The 17,415-nt window shown below is 43.6% G+C and overlaps 1 protein-coding gene across 2 annotated transcripts in view; it reads right to left on the bottom strand.

Annotated features, from left to right (window-relative positions):
- The window catches only part of LOC140486503 (neural cell adhesion molecule 2-like), a 1,585,952-nt gene that overhangs the window by 82,996 nt on the left and 1,485,541 nt on the right, over positions 1–17,415 (bottom strand). The window contains exon 16 of one of the 2 annotated variants that reach the window (XM_072585745.1): positions 10,746–12,086. The exons of the other annotated variant lie outside the window; for it this stretch is intronic. Coding sequence (XP_072441846.1) covers positions 11,998–12,086 — 89 coding nt within the window. The 3' untranslated portion in view covers positions 10,746–11,997. Of the gene's footprint in view, positions 1–10,745; positions 12,087–17,415 lie in introns of those variants that run through there. 2 annotated transcript variants of the gene reach the window in all.

The raw sequence follows: 17,415 nt of genomic DNA, 5'->3' as shown, positions 1-17,415 counted from the left end.
ATAGGAATGGACAACAAATGCTGGTGTAGCCAGCAACGTCTATACCCCGTGACTGAAGAATAGAAAGAAAATGAGGATTCACTAGTGACTGGGTTTGGAGGTATATACTTGTATGCTCTGTATTTCTGCAAATAAAAGCTTATGAAGTGTATGAAAAATGGTCTTCCATTCCATCCTTCACCACTAGGCTTTCTGGAATAGATTGTGCAGGTCCCTTGTCTAATGTACTATCCGTGGGGAGCTATTGTTCTCTCATTTCTGTTTCTTTTATGATTTGCTTCATCTGAACAGCGAAAGAAAATTCACAATGCAAGGGAATAATTTCTGGCAAATGTGCTTCCCTGATGTAATTTATGTAATTGGCACTTAGAGCTACTGGCTATCATGGCCAATAGATGGATGTCAATGAGTTGCAGAGCAGTAATTCAGTTGAGTCATTCTGATAAAGTGATAAACCAGAAATGCATGGTTTCATCAGCTCGTGCACATCTTCAGGCCCTGCAATGGAATAGCTGTCTTCAACTCATTTACTGGCATTATTAATATGTAGCATTGGATTCTCATCCCCTAATACACCACGACTGAAATTTGCTTTATTGGGTGACTTCTGAGTCTCTGGGTCTCTGATCATTTAACTTCTTCCTTATGAGAGATGGTGCCTGGGTGAATCACTGACTGCAGCTGTCGGAGCTTTATATCAAGGGCATAGAGGCTATAACACAATCATGATCAGACTTCTAATTCCAGATTTTTATTGAATTCACAATTACATTGCATTTGAATGTGGGCCCCCAAAACATTACCTGTGTTTCTGGATTACCAGTTCAGCAACTACAGCACAAAGTCATCACCTTCTCCCGTTTGTTGCTCTAAAACTGTGTCCTACCTCTACAAATCTTCTGGAAGTGGGCCAGTCATTTTTCATACATACTCATTGTTCTGCCATTATTAGGCTCCTTTTGTTGTAGTGAAGACTTTTTCTATTGCACAGTATTGAAACTGATTGTTCATCTCTGTCACTGGGCCTACTGTTTGTGTTAACTTGTGATGTGTGTCTTCGGAGTGTTTATTTCTTGGAAACTGGATAGATTTTATTGTTCTGCTGGGGTCAGATTGACCACTTTTGCTCAGGATTTGTCTGTGAAAGTTTGTGGTTTCTGCCTCCATCACACTTTGAACGGTTTTGTCCAAAACCAAAGCTTCCTTAGGCTGTAATAATCTGGCAAAGTCTTATTAGTAATTCCCGCAACAATTCTGTCTTTTCTGAATTTTGAGTTCAAAGTTCCATAGTCACAGTTTTCCACTGAACTGCAGACCTCATTAATAAAATTATTTATGAGTTCCATTGGACACTGAGTTCTTCTGATGAAACTTTCCATTTGAAGAATGTTATTTGCCCTCAGATAACAGTAATTACCAAAAGCTTTCAGAACATCTTCAAAGTGAGTTAAAATGAAATGTACAAGAAACAAGGATGAAGTGTGGAAAAAATCTTTTCACTCAGTGAACAGTGTGGATGTGGAATGCATTGCTGGAAGTGTGACAGAGGGAGCTTCAATTGAGGCACTGAGGAAGGCATTGGATGATTATTTGGAATAAAAATAATGTGCAAACGTATGGGGAGTAAACAGATTTGCACGAAATAATGATACTCATTTAATAAGTTGGGTCTGGCATGATGGGCCAAATGACCTCCTTCTGCATTATAATACTTCTATGATTCTGTGAAAAGAATCAATGTCCTTTTTAAAATATAATTTAGTGATTGTGTACTTAAAAAAGTCTGCATTGTCTACAATGCTGTTTTTGCTTGTTCGGCTTAATATTACGTATTTAATTTTGAAGCAATTTTGTACCTTAAGGAATGTTTTCACTCCAAAGAGTGTCCCACCCATGCTCATTCCCCTACCCTATTATTCTACAGTTACTGCTGACTAATGCACCTAACGTACACATCCCAGAACACTATGGACAATTTAGCATGGCCAATCCATCTAATCTGCACATCTTTGGACTGTGGGAGGAAACTGGAGCACCGAGAGTCTGTGTGGGTTTCCTTTGGGTGCTCCGGTTTCCTCTCACAGCCCAAAGCTGTGCAGTTCAGGTTAATTGGCCATGCTAAATTGCCCATAGGTGCATTAGTCAGGGGTAAATATCAGATAGGGGAATAGGTCTGGGTAGGTTACTCTTCAGAGGGTCGGTGTGGACTTGTTGGGCTGATGAGCCTATTCCCATACTGTAGCAAATCTAATCTAATGTGCAAACTTCACACAGACAGTCATCCGAGGCTGGAATTGAACCTAGCTCTCTGGCCCTGTGAGACAGCGATGCTAACCACTGAGCCACTGTGCCACCCAATTTGAGAGGAGTAAATTATAAAGGAAGTATTCAGTGAACGGCATGAGACTAGCAAGTTCTTTGGAGCAAAGGGACCTCAGAGTGTTTGCCTGAAAGTGGAAGGGCATGTTGGTAGGTTGGTGAAAAAGACGTTGGGACATTTGCCTTTAAAGCTTAGATTACAAAAGCAGGGAAGTCGCATTGCAGTTGTATAGAACTTTGGTGAGTCCACAGCTAGAGTACTGTGTGCAGTTCTGGTTGCTACACAATATGAAGGATGTGATTACACTGGAGGTGGTGCAGAAGAGATTCACCAGGATGTTGCCTGGGATGGAAAATTTAAGCAATGAGGAAAGGTTGGATAAGCTTGGGTTGTTTTTGTTGGAACAGAGAAGACTGAGGGGTGATTTGATTGAGGTGTGCACGATTATGTGGGACATTGACAGAGTGGATATGAAACAGCTGTTACCCTGAGTTGAAGGGTCAGTCACAAGAGAACACAGGTTCAAGGTAAGGGGTAAAAGTTTTTGAGTGGGGGGGGCGGGTGATATGAGGAAAAACCCTTTTACAGTGGGTGGTGACAGTCTGCAGTGTGCTACCTGGGAGGCCGGTAGAGTTGAGTTGTCTTACATTCTATAGAAAGTACCTGGATGAGCACTTGGCACATCATTCAAGATTTGGAGGTGCTGGTGTTAGACTGGGGTGTACAAAGTTAAAAATCACATGACTAAGGAGCATCGCTCTGAAAGCTAATGCTTTCAAATAAACCTGTTGGACTATAACCTGGTGTTGTGTAATATTCAAGGCTATGGCCAAGTGCTGGTAATTGGGATGAGCCTGAAGGTCAGGTGTCTCTCATGTTGGTGCAGGCTCGATAGACTGAAGGGCCTTTTCTGCACTGTATGATTCTGTACTATGTTTCTGAGGTGTCTAATCCTGTGTTCTGTCTGGCCCATCTCTGACATTAAATCTTTGAAATAGCATTATTTCTCATGTCATTTCTTCTTAATAAGATTATTTACCCTACTTCAAAATTCTTTAACTTGCAACATCTAAATGCTGTTTGTAATCTGCAGACTTCTTGGCTTTTAAACTTGCAGTATCTCAATACTGCTATGAATCTCCTTGTTTTCTAGCATCGTCAAACTTTAAGACTCTGAGTTATAGCAATGTTGTGTGATTATCATCTAATAGAAAATCTAAATCGGTTTTCTGGTGACACTGTAGTAGTTTACTTATTTTAACCTTTAATTTCAGTTAGGTAGCAATCTGTGTTTCTGTACTGCTTGCTGGGGACTTTCAACTACTTCTTTTGATCAAGATGGTGTCTTCCTGCTTCCTTCAGACAAAAATAGAGCTTTCCTTGTGTTCTGCAGCCTAAGTCAATGTATTCCATCTGTTCATTAAAAGAAAACGTTTTCATGCTTGTCATGGACCAAAATACAATGCCTTTCTCTTTTCCCAATTTTTGAAACAAATTTCAGTGGTAGAGGCATTAATAATTCTTCCTGTTAAATCCAAAATTTATGTCATGTTTTTCCTAATGTTATCACAGTCTTCTTCTCCTATTAGACTCCCTTTTCTGTTGTCTGTTTTATCTTCAATCTGCTCCTTGGCATCCTGAATGTTAAAACCTCAGTGAAAATCACTTTAACAACACTTGATTCTGCTCCAACAGCTGTGCCTTATTGTGTGTGCTTGCGCTGGTGATAAAGCTCACTATGATTGGTCAGTACTCCTTTTGACTTCTATCCTTCCCAGACTGTTCGAATGCACCATTAATTTAAAGTGGCTTCCCCTTGAAGAAAAGGCTCCTTACCTTTATTCCTGGATCCCTAAAACCTTCAGATCCTTCTTCTCCAAGTACTGAGTAATGATCAAGCGTGACTAGTCTTCTTACTCTTTCACTAGCTCACACTGACTTTCCTGTTGCTTTTACCAGCTTTGGATTTTAGCTTCAGAGTGCTCACGACCAGCAACTGCCCTTCCCGCTTACCTGCCTACATCTGCTAATGTCTTTGAAGGGATACATGGGGAACAGACAAAATATGAGTCGGAATAGTCTACTCCCCTCAAGTCTACTCTGCCATTCAATAACATGGGTGGCACAGTGGTTAGCACTGCTGCCTCACAACACCAGAGATCCAGGTTCAGTTCCTGCCTCAGGCAACTGTCTGTGTGGAGTTTGCACATTCTCCCTGTGTCTGCGTGGATTTCCTCCGGGTGCTCCGGTTTCCTCCCACAGTCCAAAAATGTGCAGGTTAGGTAAATTGGCCATGCTAAATTGCCCATAGTGTTAGGTGAGTAGGTAAATGTAGGAGAATGGGTCTGGGTGGGTTGCTCTTCGGACGGTAAGTGTGGACTAGTTGGGCCGAAGGGCCTGTTTCCACACTGCAAGTAATCTAATATCTAATAACATCATGTCCAATCTGATTATAACCACAAATACACATTTGCACCTGTAACTGATAAACCTTTCACTCTCTCCGCCTGCCAAGAATCTATCTACCTCTGCCTTAAAATGTTTCAAGAACGTGACTTTGACCATCCTTTCAGGAAGAGGGTTGTAAAGACTTTTGGCTTTCTGAGAGAAAGAAAAAATTCACCTCATCTCTGTTTTAGATGGGTGGCCTCTGATTTTTCAACAGTGTCTCTTATTTCTCAATTCTTCACATCTAGCTTGTCAAGATCCCTCAGGATCGTGTATGGTTTTAAGTAAAACATTTATGACTATTTTAAATCCAGCAGATACAAGCCTAGGTTGTTCAACCTGTCAGCCTAACAGAAACCTCTCACTCCAGACATTAGCACAATAAACCTTCTTTGAACCGCATTTTATATCTATCTTTTAGTAAAGGGGTTTAAATACTGTATGCGATATTCCAGATGCAGTCTCACTGCATAATAAAAGGATGGTTTCCCTACTTTTCAATTTAATTCTCTTTGCAATAAGTAACAATGGTCAAAAAGAGTGGTGCTAGAAAAGCACAACAGGTCAGGCAGCATCCAAGGGGCAGGAGAATTGACTTTTTGGGCATAAACCTTTCAATCCTGATGAAGGGCACATGCCCGTATCATCGATTCTCCTGCCCCTTGGTGAATGATAGGGCCTTCAGGAGTGTAGTAGAACAGAGGGACCTTGGAGTTCAGGTACATAGTTCTCTGAAAGTGGAGTCACAGGTAGACAGGGCAGTGAAGAAGGCTTTTGGCACACTGGCCTTCATCAGTCAGTGTATTGAGAATCGAAGTTGGGAAATTATGTTGCAGGTATACAGGACGTTGGTGAGGCCACATTTGGAGTAATGTGTTCAGTTTTGGTTACCTTGCTACAGGAAGGATGTTAATAAACAGGAAAGAGCACAGATGAAATTTGAAAGGATGCTGTCTGGACTCAATGTATCAGTTATAGGGAGAGGATGGACAAGCTTTTTTTTCAAGCGTTGGAGACTGAGGGGGGATATTACAGAAGTATATAAGATCATAGGAGGCAGGGATTTGGTGAATGCACTCAGTCTTTTCCCCAGGATTGAGAAATTAAGGACCAGAGGGCATTATTTTAACTTTAGAGGAGAAGGAATAAAAGGGAACCTGAGGGGCAATCTTTTTACACAGAGGGTGGTACGTATATGGAATAAGCTGTCAGCTGAGGCGGGTACATTAACAATATTTAAAAGGCATTTGGAGAAATACATGGATAGAAAATGTCTGGAAATGGGACTAGGGTGGACAGACATTTTGGTCGGCGTGGACCAGTTTCGGCCAAAGGGGCCTGTCCCTGTGCTGTAGGACTCTGTGACCCTATGACTCTATAACTGTGATGTCTACCTAGTTCCCAGGCTCAGGATCTCCAAGCTGGGGGAAGATCCAGTTGTCATGGCCCATGTAGGTGCCAATGATATGGGGAGAGAGAGGAAAAAGATTCTGCTGGGGGATTACGAGCAGCTAGAGGCTAAATTAAAGAATAGACCATAAAAGTGATAATCTCTGGATTACTATCTGAGCCATGAACAAAATGGCACAGAGTCAACAAGATTAAAGATGTAAAAACCTGGCTCAAGATTGGTGTGGGGGAAATAGGTTTGAATTCATGGGAAATTGGCATCAATACTGGGAAAGGAGGGAGCTGCGGCGAAGGGATGGGTTCCAACTGAATCATGCTGGGACCAGTGTCCAGATGAGTCGCATGACTAGGCCTGTGGATAGGGCTTTGAATTAAATCGTGGGCGGTTTGGGAGGAGGATGGGTTCAGGAACAAGAAAAAAGAATGGAAAATGTTAAAGCAGGAGAGGGTCCACCAGAGGTTAGTAATATTTCCAGAACAACTATTATGATGGAGAGTATGGAAAAACAGGAATCTAATTTCAGGCAGAGCAGACAAGGGGACAACTATGAAATCAGGAGCAGTGAGTGCAGCAATGAGGGTGCTGTACTTAAATGAGCTGGTAGCGCAGATTGAAATCGGCAGTTACAGTGTTGTGGATACCACAAAGTCGTGGCTGGGAACTAAATATCCAAGGATACAAATTCTATTGAAAAGACTAGCAGATGGGCAGAAGGGGTGGGGTTACCGTAATAGTAAGAAAATTAAGTAAACCGATAGCAAGAAGTAATATAGGGTTGGAATGCATAGAATCTGTGTGGGTAGAGTAGACAAATTGCAAAGGCAATTAGACCCTGATGGGAGTAATGTATAGGCCTCCCAGCAATGGTATTTAAAGAAGGCACTGCTACAATAATCATCAGATCTTCAATATGCAGGTAGACTAGGAAAATCAGTTTGGTATCAGATCCCAAGGAAAGGAATTCATGAAATGAAAACAAAGTTTGTTTTGGAACAGCTTGTGATAGAGACTAAGAGGAAATAGGCAATTCTGGATTTGGTGATGTGTAATAAGGCAGCCATGATTAGGGAGCTGAAGGTAAAGGAGACTCTGGGGAGCAGTGACCATAATACCTGACTTCCCTTGTCAGCCACTTTTTCCCCTCAGTGTGTTTCTTCTTCGTTGGGATGTATTTCTGCTGTGCATCCTGAATTACACCCCAAAGCTCCTGCCATTGCTGCTACACCGTCTTCCCTGTTAGACTCCCCTTCCAAACAACTCTGGCCAGCTCCTCCCTCATGTCTTTATAGTTACCTTTACCCAATTGTAATACTGTTACGTCTGAGCCCAACCTCTCTGTCTCAAACCGAGAGACTGGGACCCGAGGACACAGCCTCAGAGAGAAGGGACAAACCTTCAGAACTGAGATGAGGAGGAATTTCTTCAGCCAGAGGGTGGCAATCTGTGGAACTCATTGCCACAGAAGGATATGGAGGCCAAGTCTTGAGCATAATAGGACAGCAATAGATAGGTTCATGATTGATAAGGGCATCAAAAGTACAGGGAGAAGGCAGGAGAATGGGGTTAAAAAACATATCAGCCATAATCGGCAGGCAGATGAACTAAGTCTGCTCCGATGTCTTATGGTCTTATGAATCTATTGATTGACAGATTGGGCTTGAGGGGCCAAATGGCCTGCTCCTGTTGTGATTACCTACTGTCTTATGATTATCTTGTATTACCTTGCTCCCAGGAATCTGAATTAAATGGACCCGTTCCTTTTTTCTCGTCCAGCCATTCCCATGTTTCCAAACTCAATGCACCCCTCTTCAACCAGTCAGATGACAAATTCAAGGTTGTGTGTTTAAACGAGCTTCCAAAAATTATTTATTTTGTTCTGTAAGGTGCTTAGCAATTGAAGTGGTTTGTCAGGACATGTGCCTGTGGTTGGGATGGAGGAGCCAACACATGGCCAGGTGTGATAAGAAGGTACAGCTCAGATCCAGAAAGAATGAGTAACCCCTCGGGCTTTCTTTATCAGAACACAGTTTTTGTGATCCCACAAATGTCTGATTGGAGCGACAGACCAGAACAGCAAGATTCAGATTAATTAACACAAATGCGCTCGACAACAGAATTGCTGCAACACACACTGAGTCAGTACCTGGATCCCTGCTATGTTAATTCAGTTCCCTTGCATGGCAACATTATCCAGTTTGCTCAAGTGGGCCTTCCATAATCAGGCTCAGTAAATTCCAACACCATTTTAATATTATCCTCAACATCCTCCTCTCGTACCTACCTCTTCTGTCACATAATCGGACAAAGTAACCCCTTCTCCCCATCGCTTGACTGAGTGCCCTTAGCTCCCAATTTGTTAGAAAGCCCACTGTCAATTTCATTGGCAGAAAGAACGTTATGAAAATGACACCTGGGCTGATAATGGTAAAAACAAGGACTGCCAATGCTGGAAACTAGAGTCTAGATTAGAGTGGTGCTGGAAAAGCACAGCAGGTCAGGCAGCATCCGAGGAGCAGGCAAATCGATATTTCGGGCAAAAGCCCTCCATCAGGAAGAGAGGCAGGGTGCCTGCAGGGTGAAGAGATAAATGAGAGGAGGGTGGAGGTGGGAAGAAAGTAGCATAGAGTACAATAGGTGAATGGGGGTGGAGATGGAGGTGATAGGTCAGGGAGGAGGGTGGAGTGGATAGGTGGAAAGGAAGATAAGCAGGTAGGACAAGTCATGGGGACAGTGCTGAGCTGGAAGTTTGGAACTGGGGTGAGGTGGGGGAAGGGGAAATGAGGAAACCGGTGAAGTCCACATTGATGCCCTGGGGTTAAAGTGTTCCGAGGCGGAAGATGAGGCGTTCTTCCTCCAGGCTTCGGGTGGTGAGGGAACGGCGGTGAAGGAGGCCCAGGACCTCCATGTCCTTAGCAGAGTGGAAGGGGGAGTTGAAATGTTGGTCCACAGGGCGGTAAGGTTGATTGGTGTGGGTGTCACAGAGATGGTCCCTAAAGCACTCTGCTAGGAGGTGTCCAGTCTCCCCAATGTAGAGGAGACTGTATTGGGAGCAACGGTTACAATAAATGATATTGGTGGATGCGCAGGTAAAACTTTGATGGATGTGGAAGGCTCCTTTGGGACCTTGGATGGAGTTGAGGGAGGAGGTGTGGGCACAGGTTTTGCAATTCCTGCAGTGGCAGGGGAAGGTGCCAGGATGGGAGGGTGGGTTGTAGGGTAGTCACGGAGGGAACGGTCTTTGCGGAAGGTGGAAAGGGGTGGTGAGGGAAATATATCCCTGGTGGTGGGGTCCGTTTGGAGGTGGCGGAAATATCCTTGGATGATTTGGTTTATGCGAAGGTTGGTAGGGTGGAAGGTGAGCACCAGGGGTTTCTGTCTTGTTATGGTTGGAGAGGTGGGGTCTGAGGGTGGAGGTGCGGGATGTGGAAAAGCTGTTTTGGAGGGCATCTTTAACCATGTGGGAAGGGAAATTGCGATCTCTAAAGAAGGAGGTCCTCTGGTGTGTTCTGTGGTGGAACTGGACCTCCTGGGAACAGATACGGCGGAGGTGGAGGAATTGGGAATACGGGATGGCATTTTTGCAGGAGGTAGGGTGGGAAGAGGTATATTTCAGGTAGCTGTGGGAGTCGGTGGGTTTGTAAAAAATGTCGGTGTCAAGTCGGTCGTCATTAATGGAGATGGAGAGATCCAGAAAGGGGAGGAAAGTGTCAGAAATGGTTGAGGTAAATCTAAGGACAGGGTGGAATGTATTGGTGAAGTTGATGAATTGCTCAACCTCCTCACGGGAGCACGAGGTGGTGCCAATGCAGTCATCAATGTAACGGAGAAAGAGGTGGGGAGTGGTGCCAGTGTAATTATGGAAGATAGACAGTTCTAAGTAGCCAACAAAGAGACAGGAATAGCTGGGGCCCATACGGGTGCCCATGGCTATCCCTTTGGTCTGGAGGAAGTGGAAGGATTTGAAGGAGAAATTGTTGAGGGTGAGGACCAGTTCAGCCAAAAGAACGAGAGTGTTGGTGGAAGGGTACTGTTGGGGTCATCGGGAGAGGAAGAAATGGAGGGCTTGGAGGCCCTCGTCATGGCGGATGGAGGTGTAGAGGGATTGGATCTGCATGGTGAAGATGAGGCATTGGGGGCCAGGGCAACGGCCCCAGGGCATCAATGTGGACTTCACCGGTTTACTCATTTCCCCTTCCCCCACCTCACCCCAGTTCCAAACTTCCAGCTCAGCACTGTCACCATGACTTGCCTGACTTGCCTATCTTCCTTTCCACCTATCCACTCCACCCTCCTCTCTGACCTATTACCTTCATCCCCACCCACATTCACCCATTGTACTCTTTGCTACCTTCCCCCACCCTCCTCTCTGACTTATCACCTCCATCCCCACCCCCATTCACCTATTGTACTCTATGCTACTTTCTCCCCACCCCCACCTTCCACTCATTTATCTCTCCACCCTTCAGGCTCTCTGCCTCTTTCCTGATGAAGGGCTTTTGCCCGAAAAGTCGATTTCCCTGCTCCACGGATGCTGCCTGAACTGCTGTGTTTTTCCAGCACCACTCTAATCTAGAATCTAGGGCTGATAAACTTCACTCAGCTCAATGCATTCCGAGAATGAATGCTCGGAAAAGAGGAGATTTGATAAAGGGGTTCAAATAAACCAATCGGAACAGAATAGGTTGGGGGAAGCTTGCTGAAGGGTTGAATCTAGTCAGAGGCTGATTTAATGTGGTTGGTTAATGACGTTGATTCTCCTGCTCCTTGGATGCTGCCTGACCTGCTGCGCTTTTCCAGCAACACATTTTCAGCTCTGATCTCCAGCATCTGCAGTCCTCACTTTCTCCTAATGACACAGTGGCAACATGAATGAAATTTCCTTACACCGTGACTGCTTAGGCTGTGATTTATACTGCCCAAGTGCATGGTGGAGGCAGACTCAATCATGGCTTTCAGAAGAGAGTTGGACAATTATCTGAAGGGGATCAGTTTGCAGGACTACGCTATTGGGAACATTCAAGAGAGAGGGTCAAGGTAGGTTGGTCCAGCAGAGAGCAAACACAGATAGGAAAAGTGATTGGCCTCCTTCTACGCTGTAACCATTATCTAACTGCATTTTGCCCAGCTCGATACTCCCCTCTTTATGTTATCTACCATATCTTCCCGCATACTTTACAACTTAGCAAACCATTCTGAATTGCCGAACCCTATCCAGATTTGCAATCACCTCCAAACACTGCCTTTATCAGTACCTTTCCCTCAAACTCTCAGGTTTATCATCCACCTCTTTGCACTGCCCAATTCAGGGAGCCCTCTTTGAGTGGGTCCCCTTGCCTTGATCAGTAAGCTGTCCCTCAAGATGTCAGGCCCTGTCGTTCTTGGAGGACTGAACCGTTTCATCAACAGCATTCAATGAGAAACCTCCACTTCAAAATTGGTCTCCTGACAGAGAGGTTTCATGTCAAAGAAAAGGATGTGGTGAAGACAACCCACCACTCTGAAAGGTTGTCCCGATTTAAAATGAGTCATAGTTGTCTTTGAAATTCCAACGTAAATCTAATTTCAGGCAGTAGAAGCAATTTCCTGCAGGTAATAACAAAACTCATGAACTTTACTGAATGACCTGTTACTGTGCTGTATTTTCTATGTAATTCATTAAAGCGGCTTCAAACTTTAGTTATTGCACATGATTATCTCAGGTCATATATTGGCAGTGAGGAGGAAGAGGTAAGCAACCCAGAGTGTCTATAGGTCTTGAACTGCACAGGAAATTCAACAAAAGACAGCGAGCACCAGGACTATGTGCACTGCCCCAACTCTAAGATAACATCCAGGAAAAGCCAATGGCACAGACAAATGTAAAATGAGCGGTCAATGGTTGTGGTGATGGCTTGAGTCCACTTCTGTCTTCAATGATGTTGAAATGTTGATTCACCGAGTGACAGAGGGAAGGGTGACGGGGGTTGGGATGGGGGGGGGCGGGGCAGTGGGAAGGGGAAGGGAAGGATGGACAGTGAGATGGATGGTAATCATAATGGTAGGAAAGGGTGGAAAAGAGAAAAAAAAGTGATTATAATTTAATATTATCTTAAGACACATCGTCGGTGACACAAGCAGAACATTCAACAGGCAACTCAGCGAAGAACTCTTGAATAAAATAAGAATCATGAGCCTGAAAACTACTATAGATGATACTAAGGAGTTAGACACTTGTCAAATTGTATTCCTCTATTCATCAGTTTATTTAACACATTATATTTATAATAAACAGGTACTGCCTGGATAAAAATAACAGCTTGGAGTTCCTGTGGTGCAGTCATTCGTCTCCCTACTTCTAGGCCAGGAGATCCAGGTGAAGTCTCACCTGTCCTGAAGGTGTGTCATAATGTGTTCAAACATCTAAAAATTAAATTAAAAAATTACAGCCTCAATATGCTACAATTATCTTCAACTAAAAGGTAATTTGAAAATGTTTCACTTAGATCCTAACAGACTCGAACATTTATTCATAAATAGAGAGGTTGACAATCTTCCAACTTGGCTGTGGCAAGAATGCATTGCTCTCCATCTTCTCAAGGGCAACTTGGGATGGACAATAAATGCTGGTCCAGCCAGTGATGCCCACATCCCAGGTAATTCAGTTACGGGGATGGATTGAAGGAATTGTTCTCTTTGGAGAGAAAAATGTTCACAAGAGAATTGATGGAGACTTTCGAATGAGGACTGAGTCGATTCTCCTGCTCCTCGGATGCAGCCTGACCTGCTGTGCTTTTCCAGCACCGCACTCCAGACATTCGAATGAGACTTTTGAGTGGTCTGGACAGAATAATTAGGGAGAAGCTATTCCCATTTGTAAAGGAAAGAAATGTGAGGGCATGGATTTTAAGTAGTGTGTAGTGTGTGTGGGCGGCACGGTGGCACAGTGGTTAGCACTGCTGCCTCACAGCGCCAGAGATCCGGGTTCAATTTCCCGCCTCAGGCGACTCTCTGTGTGGAGTTTGCACATTCTCCCCGTGTCTGCATGGGTTTCCTCCGGGTGCTCCGGTTTCCTCCCACAGTCCAAAGATGTGCAGGTTAGGTGAATTGGCCATGCTAAATTGCCCGTAGTGTTAGGTAAGGGGTAGATGTAGGGGTATGGGTGGGTTGCGCTTCGGCAGATGCGGTGTGGACTTGTTGGGCCGAAAGGCCTGTTTCCACACTGTAAGTAATCTAATCTAATCTAATCTAATCTAAATGAATCGAGCATGATGTGAGACAAAACTATTTCTCACAGCGAGTAGTTTAGGAAGTACAATGCACTGCCTGCAAATGTCCGACTCAGTCCTCATTTTCTCCTCATTCAAAAGTCTCCATTAATTCCCCTGTGAACATTTTTCTCTCCAAAGAGAGGCTGGCTTAATTGCAGCATTCAGGAGGGGCATTGGATGGTTGCTTAGAAAGAAATGTTGTGCAAGGCGATGAGGAAAAAGCAGGAGATTAGTTTTAGATAATAGAGTCAGAGCAGGCACGATGGGCTGAATGGCTTGCTTCTGCACTGTAACAATTCTGTGATTCTATGAAAATTAAATTTGCTTTAACATGATTGGCTTTGAAATGTTGTGCTGGGAATAGTAAACACAGGAACTCTTCACTCCATCGATCAAATGCTGCAATGGTATTATAGTCAGAGTAAATTTGTCTTCACAATGAGAGCAAGATGTTCTGGAACTAATTGTGCACATAGTGATATTGTGTGGCCACTACCAACAGCTGATGGTTTCTGAAACATTACACTTTCATTTTGATGAAGGGAGACATGCTACCGAACTTCCAACAACATCTCCCTTTATTTTCCCAATAGTCATGTTCTGTACCGGCAATTGACAGTGACACCCATACCTTGAAAGAAGGGATTCCTGGTGAACTCAAAGAAGATCATGTCTCTGTGATACAATAATCATAATGCTAAATGGATCTGCTAATTCTATTCTTGCTTAATTGTAGAATCCATTCTGTACAGAAAGAGGCCACTCGGCCCATTGAGTCTGCACCAATCCTCTGAAAAGCATCCACCTAGCCCCAACTGTCCACCCTATTCCTGTATTCTTCCATGGCTAACCCATCTCGCCTACATATCCCTGGATATTATGAGCAATTTAACATGGCCAAACCACCTAACCCACACATCTTTGGACTGGGGGAGGAAACCCACGCAGACACGGGGAGAATGTCCAGACAGTTGCCCAAACTGGAATCGAACCCAGGTCCCTGCCGCTGTGGGGAAGCAGTGCTAACCTCTGAACCACCGTGCCACCCAGTTGGTTAGCCACCAGTTTCCCAAAGGGCAATTACGGATGGGAAACAAATATTGGTCTTACTGAAAATGGCTATGTCCCATGAATAATTTTTTTCTTTTTCAAGATCAAATATTGCACATTCCAATATTAGAAGAAAATGAGGACTGCAGATGCTGGAGATCAGAGTCTAGATTAGAGTGGTGCTGGAAAGACACAGCAGGTCAGGCAGCATTTGAGGAGCAGGAGAATCGATGTTTCGAGCATGAGCCCTTCATCAGGATTGCTCCTTGGATGCTGCTTGACCTGCTATATCTTTCCAGCACCACATTCCCCACATTCCAATATTAACATACCATTAACATTCCAATAATGTGGCTGACTCATATTTGTCCCTTTGACAATTACAGATGGGCAATAAAAGAATACAAGATTTTTTTTAAAAAGCCTTATCCATCATTTGACCTTGTGATGTCCCAACTTTACTTGAATTTGTGCGCTGAATTATGTTACCATGGTGATGAACTGAATTTTCCCATTGGCAGAGAAAGATGGGAAATCAGTAATCTGCCAGAGGACACGTCTGTGCCACTAATTATGGTGAGCAGCATTGACAATGTTCTGAAGGGAATGAATCTACACTCTACCCTCTTCTCTGGTGAAGGAATGATGTCTGATAAATTCATAGTCACAGTCACAGAGTCATACAGTCACACAACATGGAAACAGACCCTTTGGTTCAACCAGCCACGCTGAGCATAATCCCAAACTAAACTAGTCCCACCCGCCAACTCCTGGTCCTTATCCCTCCAAACCTTTCCTGTTCATGTACTTATCCAAATGTTTTTTAAATGTTGTAATTGTACACACATCCACCACTTTCTCAGGAAGTTCATTCCATATGCGAACCACCTTCTGTATAAAACAATTGCCTCCATGTCTTTTTTTAAATATCTCTCTCCTCTCACCTTAAAAAGGTACCCCCTAGTCTTGAAAGTGCCCATCCGAGGGAAAAGTCAATTACCATTAACTCTATCTACATCCCTCATGTCTCAACCTCCTACACATGAGTGAAAAAAGTCCCAGCCTATCCAGCCTTTCTTCTATCTAAAAATTTAGTCAATCTTTAATCTCCAACAGCTTTGGTACAAAAACTCTTTTATTGATCTACATTATCTCCTGCAGTCTTCATTGACAGAATCTATAAGATGATGACAACCTAATTCAGGGTCACTGCTACTCTGCCAGCAATTCATGTTACAAGATATATCTTAATCCCAATGAAAATGTAAAACGTTCTTTATCTGAAAAGATATTAAGCCATTCTCTCCAAATAAATGAATCTGCAATTGAATCTAAAACCTTCCTTCTTTCGCTACCTTGCCAAGTTATCAGGAAACTCTGTTCTGTCAAGACAAGCAACCATGCAATGCTTTTCAGTGAAGATTATTCAATTGTACATTGTTTTCATGCTTCCGGTTTGCTTAGTGATAGAATTGGGGCTTTGCGCTATTCGATATGTCAAAAAGCCAATGTTAGCCACATATCTGGAAATGAATGAGTCAACAGTGGAATTTTTACATTGCCCACTAGAGCTTGCTCAGTAAGTTTCCTGATGTTTATTCCAAGCATGGAACATCATTTCTCAAGGAATATTCCACTCTTCATTGCATTGATTATGCAAGTAGACTCCAGAGTGGTTTCACTGGGTGTCAGGTAACTGTAGAGGTAGGCTCTTTCAATGTTCTAGCACTATACCTCCTCCAACAATGACCCATCAAACTGCAGTGTTCTAGCTCCTACATTCAGTTCACAGTCCAGAGGATAGGAAAATTCACTCTTCACTTTGGTCAAGGGCCAGGACAATCATTCAGCAAGCTGCATCTGCATTTGGGAAGACCACCCACTGAAAGTTACTCCCCAAACCATTCACCATCCTGAATTGGAAACACATCGCTGTTCCTTCACTGTCAAAATCCTGGAATTCTCTCCCCAAGGGCATTGTGGGTTAACCCACAGCACAAAGTGCACTGGTTCAAGAAGGCAGCTCACCACCACCTTCTCAAGAGCAACTAGGGATGGGCAATAAATGCTGGCCCAGCCAGCGAAGTCCACTTCCCACAATTGAATGGAAAGAAAGCTACCAGCTCCGAATTATGTCGGTTTGTTAGGAAGAAGCGGATAATTGGAAGTGATGTGTCATTAAGGTGAGTTGGGCCTTGAACGAGATGCAAACGCATCAAAATAAGATAGTCACTGCCCAGTGGTTAGATTGTGAAGTTGCCATTTGCGGTTTGAGGGAAAATGCATAAATTGTTTGTAAATTCGATTGTTTGATTCCCACCATATTTTCTCACTGCTCACTCCTTTGCTCACACAATATCACAGAGGAAATGTTTCCAAACTCTGTGTTTACGTAGCCAGATTTATTCCTAATTCCACGTTAGATTCAGCTCAATATGAAAAATGTTAGCAGTGGCAAAATAATATTTGTGCCTTCCAGCATGGACAGAAGATGAATTAACATTTATTTTGAAAGAATTACAGAGGTTGAACAGCAAATCTATTTTATTCATGCCTAATAGCCTTCTGGGCAAGATAAGCACCTGCCTGCTTATCTTGTTTGATATGAAACAGCGCACACACCAGTATTGCGTGAGACTTAATAAGTTGGATCATGGTGACCTTGAATGAGAAAGGTAAGATGCGTGGAAAAGAGAAGCAAAATAGCACTCTGAGGTATAGTCATCCAACCCACATTAAGCAATGGTGTGACCTTATTGAGCCATAGATTAACAATGGCACCAAAGGAGGCCATTCAGTCCATCGAGTCAGTACACTCTTTAGCAGAGTGCTGGCTGAATCTGGCCCATTGTTAGATTTAATCCAATCCTCAGTGAGACCTTGGGTGCTGGGAATGTCAACATGAGTTGCATTCTCCACAGTTGATACTCTATTGGGAT

The sequence above is a fragment of the Chiloscyllium punctatum genome, chromosome 15 (genome assembly GCF_047496795.1).
Source record: "Chiloscyllium punctatum isolate Juve2018m chromosome 15, sChiPun1.3, whole genome shotgun sequence".
NCBI classification, from domain to species: domain Eukaryota; kingdom Metazoa; phylum Chordata; class Chondrichthyes; order Orectolobiformes; family Hemiscylliidae; genus Chiloscyllium; species Chiloscyllium punctatum.
Note: the sequence above shows the minus strand (reverse complement) of the source record. Positions and strands in the feature narration are given on the sequence as shown.